Source organism: Balaenoptera musculus, chromosome 2, assembly GCF_009873245.2.
Source record: "Balaenoptera musculus isolate JJ_BM4_2016_0621 chromosome 2, mBalMus1.pri.v3, whole genome shotgun sequence".
Classification (NCBI taxonomy): Eukaryota; Metazoa; Chordata; class Mammalia; order Artiodactyla; family Balaenopteridae; genus Balaenoptera; species Balaenoptera musculus.
The window spans coordinates 78,178,147-78,202,801 of NC_045786.1; the positions used below are offsets into that span (position 1 = coordinate 78,178,147).

The window sequence follows — 24,655 nt, forward strand, 5'->3', positions numbered from 1 at the left end:
GGGCAGGACCGCGTCTGGTGGTGTGTTTTGGGATGTCTGTAAACTTATTATGATCTTAGGCAGCCTCTCTGCTAATGGGTGGGGTTGTGTTCCTGTCTTTCTAGTTGTTTGGCATGGGGTGTCCAGCACTGGAGCTTGCTGGTCATTGAGTGGAGCTTGGTCTTAGCGTTGAGACGGAGATCTCTGAGAGAGCTCTCGCTGACTGATATTACCTGAGGCCGGGAGGTTTCTGGTGGTCCATTGTCCTGAACGTGGCTCTCCCACCTCAGAGACTCAGGCCTGACACCCGGCTGGAGCACCAAGACCCTGTCAGCCACACAGCTGAGAAGAAAAGGGAGAAAATAAAAGAAAGAAACAAAAAATAAATAAAGTTATTAAAATAAAAAATAAAAAAATTATTAAAATTAAAAAATTTAAAAAGTAATAAAAAAAAGTGAGCAACCAAACCAATAAACAAATCCACCAATGATAACAAGCCCTAAAAAACTATACTAAGATAAACATAACAATCAGAAACTAGTCAGTTGCATATAGCAAACCCCAAGTCTACAGTTGCTCCCAAAGTCCACAGCCTCAATTTTGGGATGATTTGTTGTCTATTCAGGTATTCCACAGATGCAGTGTACATCAAGTTGATTGTGGAGATTTAATCTGCTGCTCCTGAGGCTGAACGGAGAAACTTTCCCTTCTCTTTTTTGTTCACACAACTCCTGGGGTTCAGCTTTAGATTTGGCCCCGCCTCTGCATGTAGGTCACCCTCTGGCATCTGTTCTTTGCCTAGACAGGAGGGGGTTAAAGGAGCACCTGATTAGGGTGCTCTGGCTCACTCAGACCAGGGGGAGGGAGAGGTATGGAATGCGGGGTGAGCCTGCAGTGGCAGAGGCCGGCGTGACATTGCAGCAGCCTGAGGCGCACCGTGTGTTCTCCCGTGGAAGTTGTCCCTGGATCACGGGACCCTGGCAGTGGTGGGCTGCACAGGCTCCTGGGAAGGGAAGTGTGGATAGTGACCTATGCTTGCACACAGGATTCTTGGTGGCTGCAGCAGCAGCTTTAGTGTTTCATGCCCGTCTCTGGGGTCCGCACTGATAGCCGCAGCTCGCGCCCATCTCTGAAGCTCGTTTAGGCGGTGTTCTGAATCTCCTCTTCTCATGCACCCCGAAATAACAGTCTCTTGACTCTTAGGCAGTTCCAGACTGTTTCCTGGACTCCCTCCCGGCTAGCTGTGGCGCACTAGCCCCCTTCAGGCTGTGTTCACGCAGCCAACCCCAGTCGTCTCCCTGGGGTCTGACCTCTGAAGCCCAAGCCTGAGCTCCCACCCCCACCCACCCACCCCTGCAGGTGAGCAGACAAGCCTCTTAGGCTGGTGAGTGCTGGTCAGCACCGATCCTCTGTGTGGACGCCTCTCTGCTTTGCCCTCTGCACCCCTGTTGCTGCACTCTCCTCCGTGGCTCTGAAGCTTCCCCCCCGCCCACACCCTGTTTTCACCAGTGAAGGGGCTTCCTAGTGTGTGGAAACTTTTCCTCCTTCACAGCTCCCTCCCAGAGGTGCAGATCCCATCCCTATTCTTTTGCCTCTGTTTTTCCTTTTTTCTTTTGCCCTACCCAGGTACGTGGGGAGTTTCTTGCCTTTTGGGAAGTCTGAGGTTTTTTGTTTTTTTTTGTTTTTTTTTTTTAAATTTATTTATTTATGGCTGTGTTGGGTCTTCGTTTCTGTGCGAGGGCTTTCTCTAGTTGTGGCAAGCGGGGGCCACTCTTAATCGCGGTGCACGGCCCTCTCACTATTGCGGCCTCTCTAGTTGTGGAGCACAGGCTCCAGACACGCAGGCTCAGTAATTGTGGCTCACGGGCCCAGTTGCTCCGTGGCATGTGGGATCTTCCCAGACCAGGGCTCGAACCCGTGTTCCCTGCATTGGCAGGCAGACTCTCAACCACTGCGCCACCGGGGAAGCCCAAGTCTGAGGTCTTTTGCCAGCATTCAGTAGGTGTTCTGTAGGAGTTGTTCCACATGTAGATGTATTTTTAATGTATTTGTGGGGAGGAAGGTGATCTCCATGTCTTACTCCTCTGCCATCTTGAAGGTCCTCCCCTGTGGACAGTTTTTATCATAAATGGATGTTGAATTTTGTTGAAAGCTGTCTGTGCATCTGTTGAGATGATCTTTTGATTTTTGTTATTCAATTTGTTAATGTGGTGTGTCACATTGATTGATTTGTGGATATTCTTGCATCCCTGGGATAAATCCCACTTGATCATGGTGTTTGATCCCTTTAATGTATTGTTGGATTCAGTTAGCTAATATTTTGTTGAGGATTTTTGCATTTGTGTTCATCAGTGATACTGGCCCGTAATTTTCTTTTTTTGTGGTGTCTTTGTCTGGTTTTGGTATCAGGGTGATGCTGGCCTCATATAATGACTTCAGATGCATTCCTCCCTCTTCAGTTTTTTGGAGTAGTTTGAGAAGGATAGATGTTAACTTTTCTTTAAATGTTTGGTAAAATTCACTTGTGATACTGTCTGGTCCTGTACTTTTGTTTATTGGGAGTTTTTAAAATTAATAATTTCAATATGAACCGAATTGGTCTGTTCATATTTGTATTCCTTCTTGATTCAGTCTTGGGAGATTTTACGTTTCTAAGAATTTATCCATTTCCTTTAGGTTGCCCATTTTATTGATGCATAACTGTTTGTAGTAGTCTCTTATGATACTTTGTATTTCTGTGGTGTCAGTTTTAACTTATCCGTTTTCATTTCTGAGTTTATTTATTTGGACCCTCTCTTTTCTTGATCTGTCTGGCTAAATGTTTATCAATTTTATCTTTTGAAAGATTCAGCTCTTAGTGTCATGGATCTTTTCTGTTGTTTTTTACTCTCTTTCATTTATTTCTGCTCTGATCTTTATTTTTTCTTTCTTTCTACTTTGGATTTTATTTGTTCTTCTTTTTCTAGTTCTTCAGTTTTAAGATTAGTTTGTTTACTTGAGATTTTTCTTGTTTTGTGATGTAGGCTTGTATCGCTGTAAACTTCCCTCTTTGAACTGCTTTTGCTGCATACCATAGATTTCGGATCATTGTGTTTCTGTTTTCATTTGTCTCCAGGTATTTTTTGATTTCCCATTTGATTTCTTCAGTGACCCATTGTTTGTTCAATAGCATATTGTTTAGCCTCCGTATGTTTGTGTTTCTTGCAGTTTATTTTTTATAGTTGACTTCTAGCTTCATAGTGTTGTGGTCAGAAAAGATGACTGATATGATTTCAGTCTTCTTAAATTTATTCAGACCTGTTTTGTAGCCTAGCATGTGATCTGTCCTGGAAAATGTTCCATGTGTACTTGAAATGTTTATTCTGCTGTTTTTGGATGAAATGTTCTATGTATAAATATATATCTATTAAGTCCATCTGATCTAATGTGTTATTTAAGGCCAGTGTTTCCTTATTGATTTTTTTTGTTTGTCTGAATGATCTATTGATTTAAGTGGGGTGTTGAAATATGCTACTTTTACTGTGTTAATGTCAGTTTTTCCCTTTATGTTTGTTCATATTTGCTTTATGTATTTAGGTGCTCCTATGTTGAGTGAACATATATTTACAATGGTTATATTTTCTTGTTGGATTGATTCCTTTATCATTATGTAAAGTTCTTCTTCATCTCTTGTTACAGTCTTTGTTTTAAAGTCTATTTTGTCTGATATAAGTTTTGGTACCCCAGCTTTCTTTCCATTTCTATTTGCATGAAATACCCTTTTCCATTCCCTCACTTTCAGTCTGTTTTTAGCTATGAAGTGAATCTCTTGTTGGCAGCATATAGATGGGTTTTGTTTTTGTACATATTCAGCCACTCTGTGCCCTTTGATTGGTGCATTTAGTTCATTTACATCTAAAGTTACTATTGATAGGTATGTACTTATTGCCATTTTATTAATAGTTTTGGGGTTGTTTTTGTAGTTCTTTTTAAAAATTTATTTATTTATTTTTGGCTGTGTTAGGTGTTCGTTGCTGTGCGTGGACTTTCTCTAGTTGCAGCGAGTGGGGACTACTCTTCGTTGTGGTGCGCGGACTTCTCATTGTGGTGGCTTCTCTTGTTGCGGAGCACGGGCTCTAGGTGCACGGGCTTCAGTAGTTGTGGCAGGCGGGCTCAATAATTGTGGCTCGCGGGCTCTAGAGCGCAGACTCAGTAGCTGTGGCACACGGGCTTAATTGCTCTGCAGCATGTGGGATCTTCCCGGACCAGGAGTCAAACACGTGTCCCCTGCATTGGCAAGCGGATTCTTAACCACAGTGCCTCCAGGGAAGTCCCTGTAGTTATTTTTTGTTCCTTTCTTATTCATTTGCTCTCTTCCCTTGTGATTTGATGTCTTTCTTTAGTGTTATGTTTGGATTCCTTTCCCTTTTTTGTGTTTCTATTATAGATTTTTGGTTTGTGGTTACCATGAGGTTATATATAGTAACCTGTATATGTATGTGATTGTTTTTAGCTCTCCCTCCCCCCACATTTAATGCTTTTGACATTATCTTTTACATCTTTTTGTTTTGTGTATCCTGTAACTATCTATTGTGGATATAGATGATTTTACTACTTTTGTCTTTTAACCTTTCTACCAGCTTTATAAGTGGTTGATCTACTACCTTTACTGTATATTTGCCTTTACCAGTGAGGTTTTTTTTCTTTCATAAATCTCATATTTCTAGTTCTGGTCTTTTCTTTTTTGCTTAGAGAAGTCCCTTTAACATTTCTTGTAAAGCCAGATTAGTGGTGCTGAACTCTTTGCTTTTGCTTGTGTGTAAAACTCTGTATCTCTCTTTCAAATCTGAATGATAGCCTTACCATGTATTCTTGGTTGTAGGTCTTTCCCTTTCATCACTTTAAATATATCATGCCACTCCCTTCTGGCCTGTGAAGTTTCTACTGAAAAGTCATCTAACAGTCTTATGGGAGCTCCCTTGTATGTAACTAGTTGCTTTTAAGATTCTCTCTTTTTTTTTTTTTTTTTTTTAAATTAATTAATTAATTTATTTATGGCTGTGTTGGGTCTTCGTTTCTGTGCGAGGGCTTTCTCTAGTTGCGGCAAGCGGGGGCCACTCCTCATAGCGGTGCACGTGCCTCTCACTATCGCGGCCTCTCTTGTTGTGGAGCACAGGCCCAGACGCGCAGGCTCAGTAATTTGTGGCTCACGGGCCCAGTTGCTCCGCGGCATGTGGGATCCTCCCAGACCAGGGCTCGAACCCATGTCCCCTGCATTGGCAGGCAGACTCTCAACCACTGCGCCACCAGGGAAGCCCAAGATTCTCTCTTTATCTTTAATTTTTGCCAATTAATTACAGTGTGGCTTGGTGTGGACCTCGTCAGACTGATATTATTTAGGAGTCTGTGCTCCATAGACCTGGATGTCTGTTTCCTTTCCCAGGATAGGGAAATTTTCAGCCATTATCACTTCAAATAAGTACTCTGCCCCCTTCTCTCTCTCTTCTCCATCTGGGACCTCTATAAGGCGATTGTTTGTATGCTTGTTGTACTAGAGGTGTTTTAGACTGTCCTCATTTTTTTAAAATTCTTTTTTCTGTTCAGCTTCGGTGATTTCTACTACTTTGTCTTCCAGTTCGATGATCCATTCCTCTGTATCATATAATCTACTGTTGATTCCTTCTAGTGTATTTTTTATTTCAGTTATTGTACACATCAGCTCTGTTTGGTTCTTCTTTATATTTTCTGGCTCTTTGTTAAACTTCTCACTATGGTCATTCATTCTTCTCCTAAGTTCATTGAGCATCTTTATGATCATTACCTTAAATCCTTTATTGGGTAGATTGTTTGTCTTCACTTTGCATAGTTCTACTTCTGGAGTTTATCTTGTTCCTTTGTTTGGAACATGTCCTTTGTTGCTGCATTTTGCCTAATTCTTTGTGTTTACAGTAGGTTCCCTACATACAAACGAGTTCCATTCTGAGAGCGTGTTCATAAGTCCAATTTTTTCGTAAGACCAACAAAGTTAGCCTAGGTACCCAACTAACACAATTGGCTATATAGTACTGTACTGTAATAGGTTTATAATACTTTTCACACAAATAATATATAAAAAACAAAAAAGAAAAATAAAGAAAACATTTTTAATCTTACCATACAGTACCTTGAAAAGTACAGTAGTACAGTACAACAGCTGGCATACAGGGGCTGGCATCGAGTGAACAGGAAAGAAGAGTTACTGACTGGAGGAGGGAGAGGAGGTGGGAGATGATGGAGGTAAAGGATCGTCAGCAATAGGAGACGGAGGGCAAGCTGCAATTTCACTCACGCCTGACATTGATGGCAGAGGTTCTGGTTCTTTGCTGGATTCAATTCTATCTACTCTCTTGAAAAAAGGTTCCAGTGATTTCTGGGTAGTAGCTCTTTTTTTTCTCGTCATAGATGACATGGTGGCACTGGATTGCATTCTGAACAGCTGCTGCAACCTTTGTGTACTGTTCTACATTCAGGTCCTGTGCCTCAAAAACTAACAGTGCCTCCTCAAATTAAGAAAATCCCCTTGCCATTTCTTGCATCGTGAATCTCTTCAGTTCTTCAGTTACTTCTTCTTCCTCTTGTCTCTCTTTGTACTTTCTCTGGGCCACTGCTTTTTTGTCATCACCGCTGCTTTTACGCTTGCTTTTAGACATCCTGGGCTTGAAATAAAGATACTGTACAGTGCTGTATTCTATACAGTAGTGTACAGTTAAGTACACAAAAACACAACCACTGTAGCGTATGCACGCATGTGACAATGTACGCCAGGCATGTGAACTAACTCACATGGTTGGACATGCGAACGCATGTTCGCATCTTTGAAAGTTCTCAACTTGAAGGTTCGTATGTAGGGGACTTATTAAGTAGGTCATTTATATTTCCCGATCATGGAGAAGTGGGCTTGTGTAAAAGATGTCCTGGGACTTCCCTGGTGGTCCAGTGGTTAAGACTCTGTGCTCCCAATGCACAGGGCCTGGGTTCGATCCCTGGTCAGGTAACTAAATCCCACATGCTGCAACTAAAGATCCTGCATGCTGCAACAAATATCCCACACACAGCAATGAAGATTCCTACCTGCCGCAACTAAGACCTGATGCAGCCAAATAAATTAATTAATTAATTAATTAATATTAAAGATAAAATAAAAGACATTCTATGGGGCTCAGCAACATACTCCCCTTGTGTCACCATAGCTATATGATCTAGGGGTGCCCCCTATGTGACTAAGTGGGCCCTTCTATTGTGGCAGGGCCAATTACTGTGGGCATGCTGGTAGAGAGGGTTGGCCTCTGTCCCTGTAGGCTGCTAGGCCCTTCCTCATGAGGCGGCAGTCAGCTGATTATGGGCAGAGCTGGGTCTTGGCATGGTTGGATGCATGGCTTGGGCTGTCCTGGGGTTTGTGCCAGCCTGAGTGGGGCCAGGTCCCAGCAAGGCTGTCTGTGGGCAGGGCATCCTGGAGCAGCTGGCTACAGAGCCTAGGTGTCTTAGGATTGGTGCCGCCTGCTGGAAGGTGGGGGTGAATCCTGGGGGATCCTGGGTCTTGTGTCAGCCCACGGGTGGGTGGGACCAGATCCTAAGGTGGCTGGCTGGGAGGCTTTGGAGCCAAGGCTGGTACCCGCCCACTAGTGGGGAAAGCTAGGTCTCCTGTGCAGTTGGCTGCTTGACCTTAGGTGTCCTGGTACTGGTGCTGATAGACTGGTGGACAGGTAAGCCTCCTGCAATAATAAACTAGAGGGAGGACTCCAAAATGTTACCAGCACCAGTGTTCTCATGGTAGAACAAGCTCCCCAGAATGGCTGCTGCCCATGTCTTTATCTCCAGGAGGAGTCCAAGTTGCTTCCTGGCTCTCTGGAAGGCTTTCCAATATCAGCAAGTGGGTCTGACCTAAGCTCTTTTCACATTATTGCCTCTGCTAAGTCTTGGAGTGTGTGAAATTTTGCATAGTCCCTTTAAGAGTAGAGTCTGTTTCCTACAGCTCTCCGGCTCTCCTGCGCAAAATCCCCACTGGCCGTCAAAGCATCATGTTCTGGGGGCTTGTCTTTGTGGTGCAGGACCCTTGGGCTAGGGAACCTGATGTGGATTTGGACCCTTCTCTCCTTGGGAAGAACATTTGCAACTGTGTTTATCCTCGTGTTTGTGGGTTGCCTGCTGGAGGTGTGGGTCTTGACCATAGGTCTCCACCCCTTCTACCTGTCTCATGGTTCCTTCTATATATTTTTAGTTGTAGAAAATCTTTTCTGTTAGTCTTTAGGTCCTTTCTCATCCATAATTGCTCTGTAAATAGTTGTAATTTTGGTATGTTTATTGAAGGAGGTGAACTCAGGTTCTTCTTCAAACTGCTGCCATGGTAACTTTTTATTTTTAAGCTATTTTTTTCCAGTTATTGAGGTATAATTGACAAATAAAATTGTATATTTAAAGTGTACAATGTGAAGATTTGATACACGTTTATATAGTGGAAGGAATCCCATAGTCAAGTTCATTAACACATCTATCACTTAACATAGCTACCCTTTTTTTTTTTTTTAATGTGAATCCTTAAGATCTACCCTCTTAACAACTTTCAATTATGTAGTACAGTTTATCAACTATAGTTACCATGCTATACATTAGATCCTCAGCACTTGTTCATCTTATAGCTGAAAGTTTGTACCCTTTTACCAATACGTTCCCATTTCCCCCACTCCCCCAGCCCCTGGCACCACCATTCAACTTTCTGTGATTCTGACTTTTTCTTTTAAGATTCCACATATGTATGATTCAGGATTTCCTTCTTTTTTAAGGCTGAATAATATTCCATTGTGTGTGTGTGTGTGCTTGTGTACATATATATACACACACACATACACATAAAAAAAAATAAAGTGTACAATTCTTTGGCTTTTAGTTTATTCACAGGTTATACAACCATCATGACTATCTAATTCTGGAATATTTTCATCACCTCCAAAAGGTACCCCATACCCATTAGCAGTCACTCCCCACTCTTCCCTCCCTTTAGTCCCTTAAAATCCCTAATATACTTTCTGTCTCTATGAATTTGCCTATTCTGGACATTTCACATACAATATACGGCCTTTGGTGCCTGCTGTCTTTCACTTAGTATAATGTTTGTAGGATTTATCCATGTTGTAACATATCTGAGACCTTCATTCGTTTTTATGGCTGAACAATATTCCATTGCATGCGTATACCACAATTTGTTTATCCATTCATCAGTTGGTGGAAATTTAGGTTCTTTTCATCTTTTGGCTATTGTGAATAGTGCTACTGTTAACATTCACTTACAAGTATTTGTTTGAGTACCTGTTTTCAATTCTTTTGTGAATAAACCTAGGAATGGAATTGCTGGGTCATTTGTAATTGTATGTTTAATTTTTTGAGGAACCACCAAATAATTTTTCATAATGGGTGCACCTTTTACATTCCTTCCAGCAATATATGATGATTCCAGTTTCTTACATCCTTGTCAACACTTGTTATTTTCCATTTTGTTGATTATAGTCATCCTATTGGGTGTGAATTGGTATCTCAACGTGGTTTTGATTTGCATTTCCCTGACACTAGTGATGTTGAGCATCTTTTCATGTGTGTCTTGGCCATTTGTATATCTTATTTGGAGAAATGTCTATTCAAGTCCTTTGTCCATTTTTAAATTGGAATATTTGTCTTTTTGTTGTTGAGTTGTAAGAGTTCTTTATATATTCCAGATACTAGACCCTTATTAGGTAAATGACTTTCAAATATTTTCTCCTACTTTGTACATTATATTTTCACTTTGATAGTGTCCATTGGTACACAAAAGTTTTAAATTTGCACAGAGTCCAATTTGTTTATTTTTTTCTTTTGTTGCTTGTGCTTTTGGTGTCAGTCATATCTAAAAATCTGTTGACAAATCCAAGGTCATGAAGAGTTACCCTATGTGTTCTTCTAAGAGTTTTATGGTTTTACTTCTTATATTTAGGTTGTTGATCCATTTTTAGCTAACTTTTGTATATGATGTGCAGTATGGGTCCTGTCTCATTCTTTGGCATGTGGATATTCATTTGTTCCAGCACCATTTGTTAAAAAGCCTTATCAAAAATCAGTCAGCTCATAGATGTGTGAGTTTATTTCTGGACTGTCAATTTTATTGCATTGGTCTATATGTCTGTCCTTATGTCAGTACCACCCTTTCTTGATTACTGTAGCTTTGTAATGTATTTTGAAATTAGGAAGTATGAGCCTTCCAACTTTGTTTTTTTCAAGATAATTTTGGTTATTCTGGGTCCCTTGTAGTTACATTTGAATTTGAAGATTGGCTTTTCTATTTCAGTTAATATGGTAGCATATCCATTTGTTTTCTGACGATTTGAAAAAGGTCATTACATAAAATCTTATTTTTATAATTAAAAACGTATAGAAAATGAATGGGGGTTAAGATCACTAGTATTGTTTTTCTTTTGTTTTTTTTGAATTTTTTATGTATTCCCAATAATAAACATATGTTTTCCCTAATAACAAAACATTTATTTTTGAAAAAGGAACAGTGCTTATCTTCCTATGATTATTTTTTAGACTTTTAATTTCTTTTTGTTCTAACAGGAATTACTAAAATTCTATGTACATCTACCAAATTTCCAAACATATGAGAAATTAACTTTAGCCGTTAGCATGGTATCATGAGAAAAGGCAGTATCTTTGACACTTTCTTATATTTACACTTTGTCAAGTCTACTGACCTACTTACGTTTTGTGTAAATATATCCCAAATTCACAGCATCTGTGCAGAAATAAACTTTCAACAATCATACATATCCACTTTTTTGCTGACTATAAGCTTTTTCATCTTTTCCAGAGGTGTGATTAAAATCTTTTTTTATTTCCTATGTCCCCTTGCCTCACAGAGCTCAGAGAAAGTCTGTGGGCAGTTTCTCAGAGCTCTTACAACTTGAGTGCAGGACAGTCAGTCTTCTTTCACTACTTTCCCTAGGTCCCTGAATCTAGACCCTAATCAGCTTCTTGGGAAGTCACTGAAGGTTTATAAGTAGATAATTTTAGGGCAATATATATATTTTTAATGCTCTGTATATGGAAGTAAGTGGTCCACACTTTATGGAGTTAAGCTTGAGTACCAGTTGAGTTGTTCAAGTGGCTAGTATATGTATTATGGAAATACTGTTACGGAAAAGAGATGGATAGTATAGGGTCACACATTTATAATACTGATTAGGTTTTTGTTAGCCTTGGAAAGAACAGAGTGTGGGAGAAGAAATACTTTTGTTTCAGAGAGAAGTTGAGAGATTTAAGTTGTTGATGGTTCCTTGTTATCTCAACAGCAAGGTCTTTTGAGATGGAAGTAGCTGAGTTCAATTGGACACCTCCAAAAAGGAAATTGTTTGCAAAAGTCTGTTATCAGAGATGAATAAGATTACTATTGAACAGCAAGGATAAGGTGAAGAGTAGGGTACAAGAGTATATTAATTCATTTCCATTAGTCAAAATCTGGTTTAAAAAACTAACAATTTTTCTTCTGTTCCTCAGTTCTGTCAGATTTGTTCCTTGAATTTGAAGGCTAGTTTAATAGAAGCATTTTAACATATATGACAGTCAATATGTCAGTACTATGTCTCTGTGTAGTAAACCCAGGTACTGACTTAAGAAGGATTTCTTCATCAGTAAGCCAAAGCTGAATCTTTGAAAGATACCAACAAATCATGACAGGATTGTGAAATCATATAGTGTAAGACCAAAGAATTTTCTATCAAGTAATAACTTTTGTTCAAGGACAGATAGAGCTAACTACTATAGTAAGAGTTTGCTCTTATCCTTGTCTACACATGGAGTTTCCAAGACACTTACAAATTCTTATGCTTTATATGAAAGTCCAGATTTCAATTTAGTTAGGCTATTCTGCCTTTCAGTTTACTTATGTCTAAATTTGCTGGAGAGTTTTAACAAGTTCCTCTCAGTTATTCATGAGTTTGACTTTTTTACTTTGTGAATTAATTAGCCATTGGCTCTCCTTATAACTCTCAATGATATCTTTGGGCCACCTTTCACCTATTTGAAAATCTGCCAAAGGGAAAAGAAAATCTTCTAGTCTGCTTGGGCTGACATAACAAGCAAAAAACACAGACTGTGTGGCTTAAGTAACAGAAATTTATTTTCTCACAGTTCTGGAAGCTGGGAAGTCCAGTATCTAGGTTCAGGCCAATTCGTTCTCTGGTGAGGCCTCTCTTTCTGGCTTGCAGCTGGCTGCGTCCTTGCTGTGTCTTCACATGGTAGACAGAGAGAGACAGAAAGTGCTCTGGTGTCACTTCTCATAAGGACAATAATCCTATTGTATCAGGGCCCCACTCTTATGACCTCATTTGACATTAATTACCTCCATGTAAGCCTTATCTCCAAATATTGTCACATTGAGCGTGAGGGCTTCAACATTACAAATTTTGGGGGACATGATACAGTTCGTAGGGAGAAGAGAAGGGAACTGAAATGAAAATCAATTTTGTTACATTTTAGCTTTGAACACATATCTGTATTATTTTAACTGGATTATCATTTCCACAGAATATAAACAAACAACTAAATAATTAAATTTCAGAAGTTAATAGCTTTCCAAGAGAAATTTTAATACTATATTTATTAAACTTCAGACTGAATTAATACTTGAATTTTCTTAGCTTAAGGGAGCTCATTGTTAGAATGATATATAGCTCCATGTGGAAGATGTTGACTGAAAAGATAAAACATAACTCTCAATTTTTAGGCTGTGTGTTATTCAAGGACCTCACTGAGGACTGTAGCCCTGGAAACAGCCTCTCAGATAGCTCTGAGGAACTGTCCCAGAGAGGTAAAGAATGAGCCAGGATATATAGGGGTTTTTGCTGAAAAAATGAAAAAACAAAAAACATATAGTTGAACATCAAAAGATTACTGCTAGGCACAGAAACAGACATCTCAAGTTAATGATTTTAGTGCTTTTCTATGTATGGGAAGATGCTAGAGTCTGGGCTCATTGAAATTATTCCTTTGAAATGCTTCTTAACTGTCTAGGGCCAGTATCCTGTTTTTCTCCATCCTAATTTCCCCTCAGGGTGCACCACTGGGGCATCTACAGTGGCTGATGGCTTGATGGTGGACAACATTGTTTGTTTACCAGAATGGCAGGCAACATTCTTTGTTTACAGAGATAAAACTTTTTTTTTTTGACCGCTCTGCTCAGCATGTGGGATCCTAGTTCCCCGCCCAGGGATCGAACATGCAACCCCTGCATTAGAAGCCCAGGGTCTTAACCACTGGACCACCAAGGAAGTCGCCACAGAGATAAAACTTTAAGATATTCTTAGGGGGCATTTTTGCATGTTACCTTCTTTTCCCATTAGAACCCTTAACATATTAAACAGTTATTTTAAATTCCATGCCTAATAATTCTTACATCTGTGTTGTATCTGAGTCTGGTTCTGATGATTGCTTTGTCTCTTTACAATGTGTTTTATCTTGCCTTTGGCATGCCTTGCAATTTTTTGTTGAACACTAGGCATATTGTATCAGGTAATAGAAACTAAGGTTAATATGCCTTTAGTGAGTAGATTTATTTACTCTGACTGGGTTTTGGGTTATGTTTAATGTTAGCTATGTTAGCTGTACATAACAGGTACCAGAGGCTTCAAATTCCTCTAGTGTTTTTTCGGTTTTTTGGGTTTTTTTTTTTCCCCCCCTTCTGTTTTGAATTTGGGATTTTTGGCTTCTCTGTCTACTCATCCTCAGAGAGAGCCTTTGTCATAAGCTCTTTCTTCTGTAATCCACTGTCATTATCCTGGAACCCTGTTGGTGTGGTAATAAATTGTAAGGGAGTGGAAACAATCTATAATCTTGCCATTAAATCTCAGTCTTTTCATGGGCCTGTATCTTGGGCCTGTGATCTTCACAAGTGTTCCTCCAGTGATAACAGCTTTTCTCCCCTGGCTCTTATTCTCTTCCCCAGCTGCAGTGTTCCCCGTGTATTTTCCTGAAGCCCTGACAGTTGACTGTGTTTTTTTCTCCCTTTAGGTGGGACCAGACGGCTGGGGAGGACTGGAGTGGGAGGAATTCCCTTCCCCCAACAGGAAGGGAATTCCTTTAGCTCTGACAAGGTCCTTTCTCCTGGAGAGTAGATCTTTGTTATGGAGAATACTCGGGGTATTTCTGTATTTCACAATGATTATTTTTCCCCCCTTTCTGCCAGAGTTCTTATTCATGGTAACCTAGTGGGGTTTCTGATGGTAAAGCTCACAAAAATATGGGGTCACCCTCCAAGATTGTGGCTCCTGAGTTTCTCACTGTCATGCTGGGCCACACTCAGACTCCAGCATTTTGTCAAAATTACCATTTAAGTGTTCCTACCAGTTTACAGCTGTAGTTGCTTCTGCAATAGGCAAGCAGATCTTTTTGTCTTTCTGGATACACTTATCTCTGTGTTTCAGGGTAGCAGTTTGCCCTGTGACTCACTTCTCTGATGGGTCCAAGAAAACTTGGTTTTCAGTGTGTCTTTTTTTGTTATAAGGATAGGAATGACAACTGCTTAACATGTCAGAGCTGAAACTGGAGCTCCCTTGTTGACCTTTTAGCTATTTACATGTCTATGTGTATGTATGTGTGTGTATATATATATAATCTAATATAAATAAACATAATTTTTACAATATGTATATATTTTTTAGGTTGTGAAAGTTTTTAATTGTTGCCATATGCACCTTTAATTTACCACAATCTATAATCTACTTTAGGTTAACACTGACTTTGTTCATCCATTTGTATTCTTTTTTTTTTTTAAGATTTTTTGATGTGGATCATTTTTTTTAAAGTCTTTTTTGAATTTGTTACAATATTGCTTCTGTTTTATGTTTTGGTTTTTTGGCTCCAAAGCATGTGAGATCTTAGCTCTCCGACCAGGGATTGAATCCGCACACCCTGCATTGGAAGACGAAGTCTTAACCACTGGACCGCCAGGGAAGTCCCTGTGTTGTTGATTATACTTACCTATATATTTACCATTTCCCATATTCTTCATTCCCACTTACAGATCAGAGTTAGTGTTTAGTGCCATTTCCTTTCTGCCTGAAGATTTTCTTTGGTATATCTTGTTGGACAGGTCTGTGGGCAATAGTTTGTCTCAATTTTTGTTTATCTTGGAATGTGCTTATTTCGTCTTCATTTATGAAGAATGGTTTTGCTGGATCTAGAACTTGTAGTTTTAGATTCTTTCGGTCAGTGCTTTGAATATGTCATTTCACTGTCTTCTGTCCTGCGTTGTTTCTAATGATGAATCAGCCTTTAATTGTATTATTGTTCCCCTGTACATGATGAGTCCCTTTTTTCTTGCTGCTTTCAAGATTTCCCTGTTTTTGTTTGGCTTTTGTATTTACTTAGCAGTTTGACTAAGTTGTATCTAGGTGTATCTCTTTGTATTTATTTTACTTTGGTTTGAAATTCTCTGAGGTATGTAATGTTTTCTTCAAATTTGAGAATTCTTTAGTAATTATTTCTTGATATATTTTTGGTTGAAAGCTAGGCATTTTAATTAGTAGATTATAGTAATTCTGAGTTCTGTTTTAATTAATTGTTTATTTTTTAGTAACTTGCCTGGACTTTAACTGTGGGATCAGTCTAGACACCCTTGTGGTATACAACTGCTGATGTCTCTGCTGAGTTTTTTAATTCTTGTTTTTTGGACTGGCTTCCTTAAGGGTCTTCCCTGTGTCTGCGTAACTCACTTGTTAGCTAATGATTTGGGCAGAGGTAGTAAATACCTTCAGCCTGAAAGGCTTCCACCCCTTTGCTGATTGGTCTATGTGTGGGTTTGGAAGTACATTCACAGAGCAAGTTCTCAAGTATCCCTTGGCTTTATTTTATGCCAGGCTTCCTTAGATCTCCCCCAGAAATGCATAGCTTGCTGTTTAACCAGGGGTGTATGGTGAGCTTATTACATACCTTCTATGGCTCTCTAATTTACATGATCTTTCTCTTAATTTTCTGACTGCTCAGGCACTTACCCTAACTAGGACCTCAACCTCAGACCTCAGTTTTCCCTCTTCATTCCCACCAAGTTTACCACTTTTCTCCACCAAAGCCACAGATTTTCACTGCCCCACCCTGAAATGAGTCCACCGTTCTTGCTAACAAAGCTGCTGGGTTCTTTTTCCTAGTTTCATGTTGGTAAAAATGTCAGTCTTGTCATCCTGGCTGGAGGTGGGTGGTTGGGAGTAACCTTAGGCAGAAGGTCAGAGCCTCCCACTGTTCTTACCTATAACTTTAGCAGTTCTTCTAGAATAAACACTTATCAATTTGCAGGCTGCCTTTGGTTAATTCCCACTGCCCTGAATTGGTTGTTTTTGATAAATTTGTCTAGATCTTTATGGATGAGAATTGCCAACCTCTTCACGCCTCCATAAAACCTGCACGTTTTCTGCTGTGGATGAATTTCACAGTTACTTATCAAGCTCCCTAAGAGTTCTTTTGGTATTTTGATTAGATTTACATTGACTTATAAATTAATTTGCAGAATATCAAAATACTGAGATTTAAAATATTGAGATTTTCTTCCAGGAATGTGGCATTTATCTCCATTTATTCAGACTTACATTTTATATCCCTCAGCAAAATTATTTAGTTTACATATAGGACTGGCTCATATTTTGTGACGCTTACTTGTAGCATTTTAAAAGCTTTTCTGGCAGTTACTAATGAAATGACTTTTTCCATTGTATTTCCTAATTGTATATTGCCAGATTGTAGGAAAGTTAGTTATAAGAGTTTGTGTAAGTTGATCTTGTATGTGATTGCCTCGCTGAACTCTCCTTTTCATTCTAATAGTTTGTCAGTTTATTATTTGTGTTCTTTTAGGTAGTCTACCATATTATTTGCAAATAATGATGGTTCTATCTCTGCATAATCTATATTTGTATTTCTTATTTAAAGTTTTTTTTTATTTTAAAAATTTATTTATTAAAAAAAATCTGTTGTGTAGGTTATGCCCGCTAGGAAAATAGTAAAGCAGTAGGCATATTGGCCTTAGGGACTTTACTAGAAATATTTTTAATGCTTCACCATGAAGCATAATATTGTGTAGGTCCTGTTATTGATCTAAAAATTTTTTTTCTTAGTATCAAGGGTATTTTGAGAAGTAGTGAGATCATATTATTTTTCTCTCTCTTTTTTTTTAAATTAATTAATTAATTTGTTTATTTTTGGCTGTGTTGGGTCTTCGTTTCTGTGCGAGGGCTTTCTCTAGTTGTGGCAAGCGGGGGTCACTCTTCCTCGCGGTGCGCGGGCCTCTCACTATCGCAGACTCTCGTTGCAGAGCACAGGCTCCAGACGCGCAGGCTCAGTAGTTGTGGCTCACGGACCTAGTTGCTCCGCGGCATGTGGGATCTTTCCAGACCAGGGCTCGAACCCGTGTCCTCTGCATTGGCAGGCAGATTCTCAACCACTGTGCCACCAGGGAAGCCGTATTTTTCTCTTTTGATTTCCTAATATCAATAGATAAGAAATACATCATTGATCAAGATGTATTATAATTTTAAAATTTTCCTTGATTCAGTTTTCTAGTATTTTATTTATTATTTTTACACGTAATAAATGAGATTGGTTTAAAAAGAACAATGCCTGATAAACCAGAGATTCATTCCAAATTAAAATAATTATAGATTTCCCTTTCTTCAGGAATTTCGTTTAGGAGCTGCTCATTATTCTCCTGTTACTTATATTTGCTGTCTGTATTAAACTAATATCCCATACTATATGGCGTCCCTTTTTGAGCAGTACAAAGCACTTAAAATCCAGTGCCTTCAGTGTGGTGATTGTTTTTCTAGCTTTCTGAATTACTACACATTCCTCCTTTAAGTGGTATATTCCCCTTATCATGTTTTTTAAAAAATAAGACCTTCAAGGATTGTTTAACATTTGTCTGTCTCTGTTTCTCTTTGCTGTATGTAGTCTGCCTTTATCATAATCATAAGGTATTACCTTCTTCATGTTTTTCTGTTCATTCTAGTTCCTTCTGTCAGCTGCTCTTTGAAGCCTTTTTTAATCCTTCCTCTTCCTCATTAATCCCTGAGGACTATTTTTGTGTTTCTAATATAGCCTATTATAAATTGCATATACATATATCTTTATATGCACACATGTGTGCGTGCGTGCACACACATATTGCCCTTAACTACATCTTGGCATAATAGAAGAACTTTCTTGTTACTTTTGGTTATAAGAACAGTCTTGTTTTTGGTAAGTAAGACTCAGTCTTATGCATTTTTAAAAACTTTTCAAAATTCACTCTGCTTAACAGAGATCATGAGGGGTGAAGGCGTTCTGACTCTTCACATACTTTTTCCTCCTTCCATGTGTTGGGGAACAGAGGAAGGAGGGGAAAAAGGCAAACATATTACTAAACTGGGGGAAGTTGTCATCTTCTTCTTTTAGGTTGTGGCTGCCTCTAGCTAACACTGACTGTTCATCATGGCCTATTATCAGGCATTTAAATGCTGGTTCATTGCCACGTGCAGATGCTTTCTGGCCCAACCTGTTGGCGGCTCACTGCGGCTCTCTGAATTTAGGACATATAGTAATTAGCATCTTTTGTGCTTAGTTTAGGCCTTAGGTGCAATTCTGGGATTATAAGAAACTCCTGTTAGTAATCTGTGAAATTTATTTTAAAATAAATGTTTCATGGTATAATAAGAAAATAAATAGTCTCCAGAAGAGGGTATTAACTCGTCCAAATATTATAGAGTACCTCTTCAGTGCACGGTTTTCATACCTATAATGTTAATTCTATATCCTAAAATAATTCAGCCTTTAGGAAACTTTTTCCCAGCATGTCATTCTAGAGCTGTGTCAGATGTCCTATTTAAAAATAAATTAATTTAAATTTACATTAATGAAACATAAATAAAATTACCAATTCAGTTCCTCAGTCACACTAGCCCCATTTTAAGCGCTTCATTAGCCATGTGTGACTAGTGGCTAATGTATTGGATAGTACAGAACATTACTACCATTAAAAAAAGTTCTGTTAGACACTGCTTCTCTGGAGGATAGAGGTGAGAAATTTTTGTTACCATAGGAAGGTTAGGTACATGGAGTCAACCATATATAATAACCAGTTACTCTGTTTCACAGGGATTTTTTTTTCTTGCCCATATGAGGGAAGTTTGTGAAAGGGAGAAAAATTGGCACACAACTGAGCAATGTATTGCTTTCAGATTCATCTGATATTTAGCTTTTCATGTGGAAATGTCAAATAACTGCTATTGCAAACATAGTTGACAGCAGGATTCAAAGTTCAAACATTTCCACCCACCAGAGACGAACTCCCTAGTTCCTCCTTCCTATTCCCTTCTTATTATTCCCTCATTCCTCAGGTGAAGGTCGGCACAACTTCAGTCTTAAGACAAGGTAAGACTGGCATTAGTAGAAAGGCGAATGTTTGCATATATGTTTTTGTGTGTGTGTAAAGATTTTGGGACAAGTGACTTAACTTTCAGAGTAATAAATTCTTCCTTTTTTTTTTTTTTTTTATTAACCAAGCCCTTAGATATCATCTAATTGAATGCCTGTCCACATTTTACATGCAAGTAAACTGAGGCTAGAGAAAGTGACTGCCCAAGAACATATCAATAGTTAATGGTAGATCTGGAACTAAGACCTTTGTTCAGTGACACCATATCATTGAGCATTCTGCTAAATCATTTACTGTTCCCATTTTAATTCTTTATTCACTGCTAACTATTGCTGCAGATTTAATGACAAGTGTTTAGAGGTAAAAATAACTAATTACTATAATGAATTTCTTATTTTTAAAATATTGCTTTTTGTATGTTTTAAAAGATTTGGTAATTTTAATTTTTTCAGATTGAAGAAGAAGAGAGGAAAAGAATAGAAGATATGAAAGAAAATGAACGGATAAAAGCAACTAAAGAATTGGAAGCCTGGAAAGAACGTCAAAGAAAAGCTGAAGAACATAAAATAATTCAGAGAGAAGAAAAATTATATCAACAAGAAAAGCAAATTGAAGAAGAGAGAAAAAAATTAAAACATAAAGGTCTTACTAGGAATTCAGTATCTAGAAATCTTGTCACAAAAGGTACAATGATTACTTAATATTTTCTGGGAAAGTGAGTCCTGTTAGTGAAGTATATATGTCAGAGTGTGTGTGTGTGTGTGTGTGTGTGTGTGTGTGAATGAATTTATCCACAGTATTAGGTCATTATTTTGGTATATGAATTACTACAATACAAAGACTGAGGTGAAAGACTTATTTCTTCTTCTAGGAAGTAGTGAAGTTTTCATAATAAAATGAGCAAAGATTCAATATTGTTTTTACTCATGTGCTTCCTTTAGAAATTTATGCAGGTGTTGTTAAATATGTGTTTAACTCAAGTGCAGTAAGACTTGGAGTGAATTAGCAGTACCAGGAGCATTCACTTATTTCTTTAGAGATAAGAAAATAGGAATTTCATTAAAAGACCTTTTCCTCACGTAACTCAGAAAAATGAGTACTGTTAAGCAAACTTTGTTGTAAGCAGACAAGAACTCTTCTGGCCTTTGATTCTGGTGTATTCAAAAATAGGTGAGAGGACATTTTTCTTTATTGAAAGCTAAGAGTTTCTTTTTATCTGATTTTAGAATGTTAAACTTTGTTTTGGGTTTATTTATGTTTAGTAAATGGAACATTTTGCAGTTAAATCACTTACATAATAGTGACAATTAACGTTTCTTGGGTGATTACTATATGCCAGGTAATTTTATTGATTGTATCACTCAATCCTCACAACAGCACTTTGGGGTAAGTGCTGTTATTCTTATTTTAAAGGAAGTAGGTGCTTTGAAAGGATAAACAACTACCCAGTAAGCAAACCTATGGGATTTGAACCCAGATCTGATTCTGAAACCTATGTTCTTTTCAAAGGCTATATGTCTTTACTACTTTAACAGTGAGGTTTAGCATGTTAAAAAGTCATTTAGAGTAAATATTAAGCAGTAGCTTTATTAAATTTATATATTTTTGTGGTTTAATATTGACATGCAAGTTAACTACTACACTATCTCCTTCTTTAATGCCATTTCAACAAAATACTGATACAACTGGAGTATTTGAAAGCATTTCCTTCCTAATTTCAATTACTTCTAAACAAATTGGATGTTTTAAAACACTGGTGGAACCCAAACAAACTTTTGTATATAAGAGATATCCTGAAGATGTTTAAAAAAAATTCATCCAAGGATACAAGGGAAATTAAACATGGTGGAGGAAAAAGATGTATAAATCAGCTTTTTTTGGATTTTTTACTCTAGAAGTCCTTTTTTCCTTATTTCAGTAGTATCATTATGGATGCCTGGTAGCATCCTTTAGTAGGCTTTGGTTACTTTCTTCCATCTCGTCCATGCATTTAACAAATATTCATTTACTCAGTGTCTCCTCTGTACTAGGAGTTATGGAATATACAAATATGACTTAACTTGTGGCCAGTGCCTAAGGAACATAAGATGTTGTAGATACAAATAACTTCAGTTAGCCGGGATTTGTGAGTAACTGCTTTAAAAAATTGACAAATGTCTCATTGGTCAGTAAAGTTAGACCTCTTAAAGAGGAAAACTTGGCTGCTCCTAAAAAGTCTAATGCTACTGTTTTAATGCCACCTTTAACTAAAAATGCTCATTTGATAGCATTTTTAACTATAGAAAGAATATTGTATTATTTGCCCCAGAATAGTTCTTGAGACAAGCTACTTTTATAGTATACTGAATACAAATGGTGTGGCGGGTGCTGTAGATTGCCTACTCAACAATAGAATCATGATTTGGGGGTGGGGGACAGAAGAAATGTGTCCAGCTAAAAAACTTACCTCTTGGAAGTTTGAGTATTAATTGGATATTTGAAGAAATTAAGGAATAATTACATTTTTTTTCTTTAGATGTGATAATGGTATTGTAGTTAGGTTTATAAAGTCCTCAAGTTGTAGAGATGCCTACTGAAATATTTATAGGTAAATATGATGTCTGAGATTTGCTTCAAAATAATATGGTATGTGAAAATGGATAGAGGTAAAGATGAAATGGTATTCGCCATGAGTTGATAATTGAAGTCATGTCATGAATGCATGATGGTGATTATTCTATCCTACTTTTGTACATATTTGAAATTTTTTATTATAAAATGAAAAAATAAGGATCAAAGCACAGTGACTCATTTTTACAAAGTAATTTTAAATTAGTTAGGAAAAAAAGGGAAAACAAAATTTACTTCCCCAGACTCTCCTGTAACTGTATGTAGGCAAGTGACACAGTTCTGGCTCTTGAAATGCAAGAAGAAACCTACTAAGGATTTATAGAAAAGTATTACTTTTCTGAGGTAAGTGTCCCCAGTTCCTTTCTGCTTGCTCCCCCTTTCCTTTTTCTACCTAAGATGAAGATCTTTGCCAAAAAGTGCATTAGCACTTCTTGAGATCATGAAGAGGCATGCCATACATTAAGAATGATAGAACAGGGAAGAAGAAAGAGCCTGGGACATTAATGACATTGGAAAGCTGATAAATTGTGCTGGACCATCTTTCTTCAAGCTTCTTAAGTGAGAAAAAATAAACACATGTTTGGTTCAACCACTGTAGTCGTGTTTTTCTTTCACACAGCCTAGAGAATTTTTGACTGCTGGAAATGGGTAATGGAAGGGAAAGTTGATTTAGCATTTGAAAATCATTCAGTCTAATTATACTAACAGAACAAAGGACAAACGTGATTATTTCAATATTGCAAAGAGGCATTTGACAAAATCCAACACCCATTTATAATAAAAAATTGGACTAGAAAGAAACTTTCTCAATCTGATAAAAGCCTTCTACACAAAAATCTATAGGAAACATCATATTTACTGATGAATTAATGTGTACTTTGTCCCTTAGGTTGAAGAGCAAGGCAAGCATGTCTGTTTTCACTACCTCATTCAACATTATACTAGAGGTCCTAACTGCTGTATTAAGACAAGAAGAAGAAATAAAAGCCATGAAGATTAGACAGGAAGAAGTAAAACTGTCTATTTGTAGATGACATGATTGTCTATGTAGAAATCCCTAAGGAATCTACAGATAACTGCTAGAACTAATAAGTGAATTTAGCAACGTCTCAAGATATAAGATTACAAAAATCACTTATGATTTTATTTACCAACAGCAAACAATTGGAAAATTAAACTTTAATCAATTTATAATAACACTAAGAGAAAAAATATTTAGGAATAAATTTAATAAAAGAGGTGTAAGATCTCATCACTGAAAACTATAAAAATTTACTGAGAGATATTTTTAAAGGCCTAAACAAATGGAGAGATATAGCATGTTCATGAATAGGAAAACTCAATATTGTTAAGATGTCACTTCTCCTTAAATTGATGTATAGATTTAATGCAATTCCAACAGAAATACCAGTAAGCTTTTTGTAGAAATCGACAAGTTGATTCTAAAATTTATATTAGAATGCAAATGACCTAGACTAGCTAAAGAAATTTTTAAAAATAAGAACAAAGATGTTGGACTTATACTACCTTTATACTACCTGATTTGAGGACTTAACATCAAGCTACAGTAATCAAGATAGGGTGGAACTGGTGAAAGGATGAACAGAAAGGTCAAAAGAACGGAGTACAGTGAGCAGAAATAGATCCTTACCTGTATGGTCCGATGCTTTTCGTAAAAAGTAGGACAGTTCAATGGGGAAAGGAAAGTCTGGAACAATTGGGTATCTGTGGGAACAAATGAACATTGATTCTTGCCTCACCGTGTACCTAATATATACACAGAAGACAAACTACCCAATAAACAATTAGACAAAAGATTTGAATGGACTTTTCACAAAAGAAGACATATGAATGGTCAACATGCACATGAAATGATGTTCAACATCATTAGTCAGTAAGGAAATGCAAATTAAAACCACAGTGAAATATACTACACATCCACTAAGATAGCTAATATTAAACATTAAAGAGTTCATCAGTACAAAGTGTTATTGAGGATGTGCTGCAATTGGACCTTGTACAATGATGGTCAAAATATAAAATGGTACAACTACTTTGGAAGAGTGTCAACTGTCATATAACCTGTCATATAACTCAACCATTTTAGTCCTAGGTATTTACACAAGAGAAATGTGTCCACCTAAAAACTTGTATTCAAATGTTTACAGCAGCTTTATTTACAATAGTGAACAACTGGAAACAATGTCCATCAACAGGTGAAAGGATAAACAAATTATGAAATACATTCATAAAATGGAATATTACTCTTCAATAAAAAGGAGACAACTGGGACTTCTCTGGTGGCCCAGTGGTTAAGAATCCGCCTGCCAATGCAGGGGACACGGGTTCGATCCCTGGCCCAGGAAGATCCCACATGCTGCAGAACAACTCAGCCCGTGCACCACAACTACTGAGCCTGCGCACCTAGAGCCTGTGCTCTGCAACAAAAGAAGCCACCACAATGAGAAACCCACACACCGCAACGAAGAGTAGCCCCTGCTTGCCACAACTAGAGAAAGCCCGTGCACAGCAACGAAGACCCAATGCCATCAAATAAATAAATTTATTTTTAAAAAAAGAGAAAACTACTGATACCCATGACATGAATGAATCACAAAATTTTTCTGAAAA

At 37.8% G+C, this 24,655-nt stretch overlaps 1 protein-coding gene across 2 annotated transcripts in view; it reads left to right on the plus strand.

Annotated features, from left to right (window-relative positions):
* The window catches only part of DNAAF4 (dynein axonemal assembly factor 4), a 79,102-nt gene that overhangs the window by 15,812 nt on the left and 38,635 nt on the right, over positions 1-24,655 (plus strand). For both annotated transcript variants that reach the window (XM_036844356.1, XM_036844357.1), the window contains exon 4: positions 19,867-20,098. In XM_036844356.1, coding sequence (XP_036700251.1) covers positions 19,867-20,098 — 232 coding nt within the window. The remainder of the gene's footprint in view (positions 1-19,866; positions 20,099-24,655) is intronic.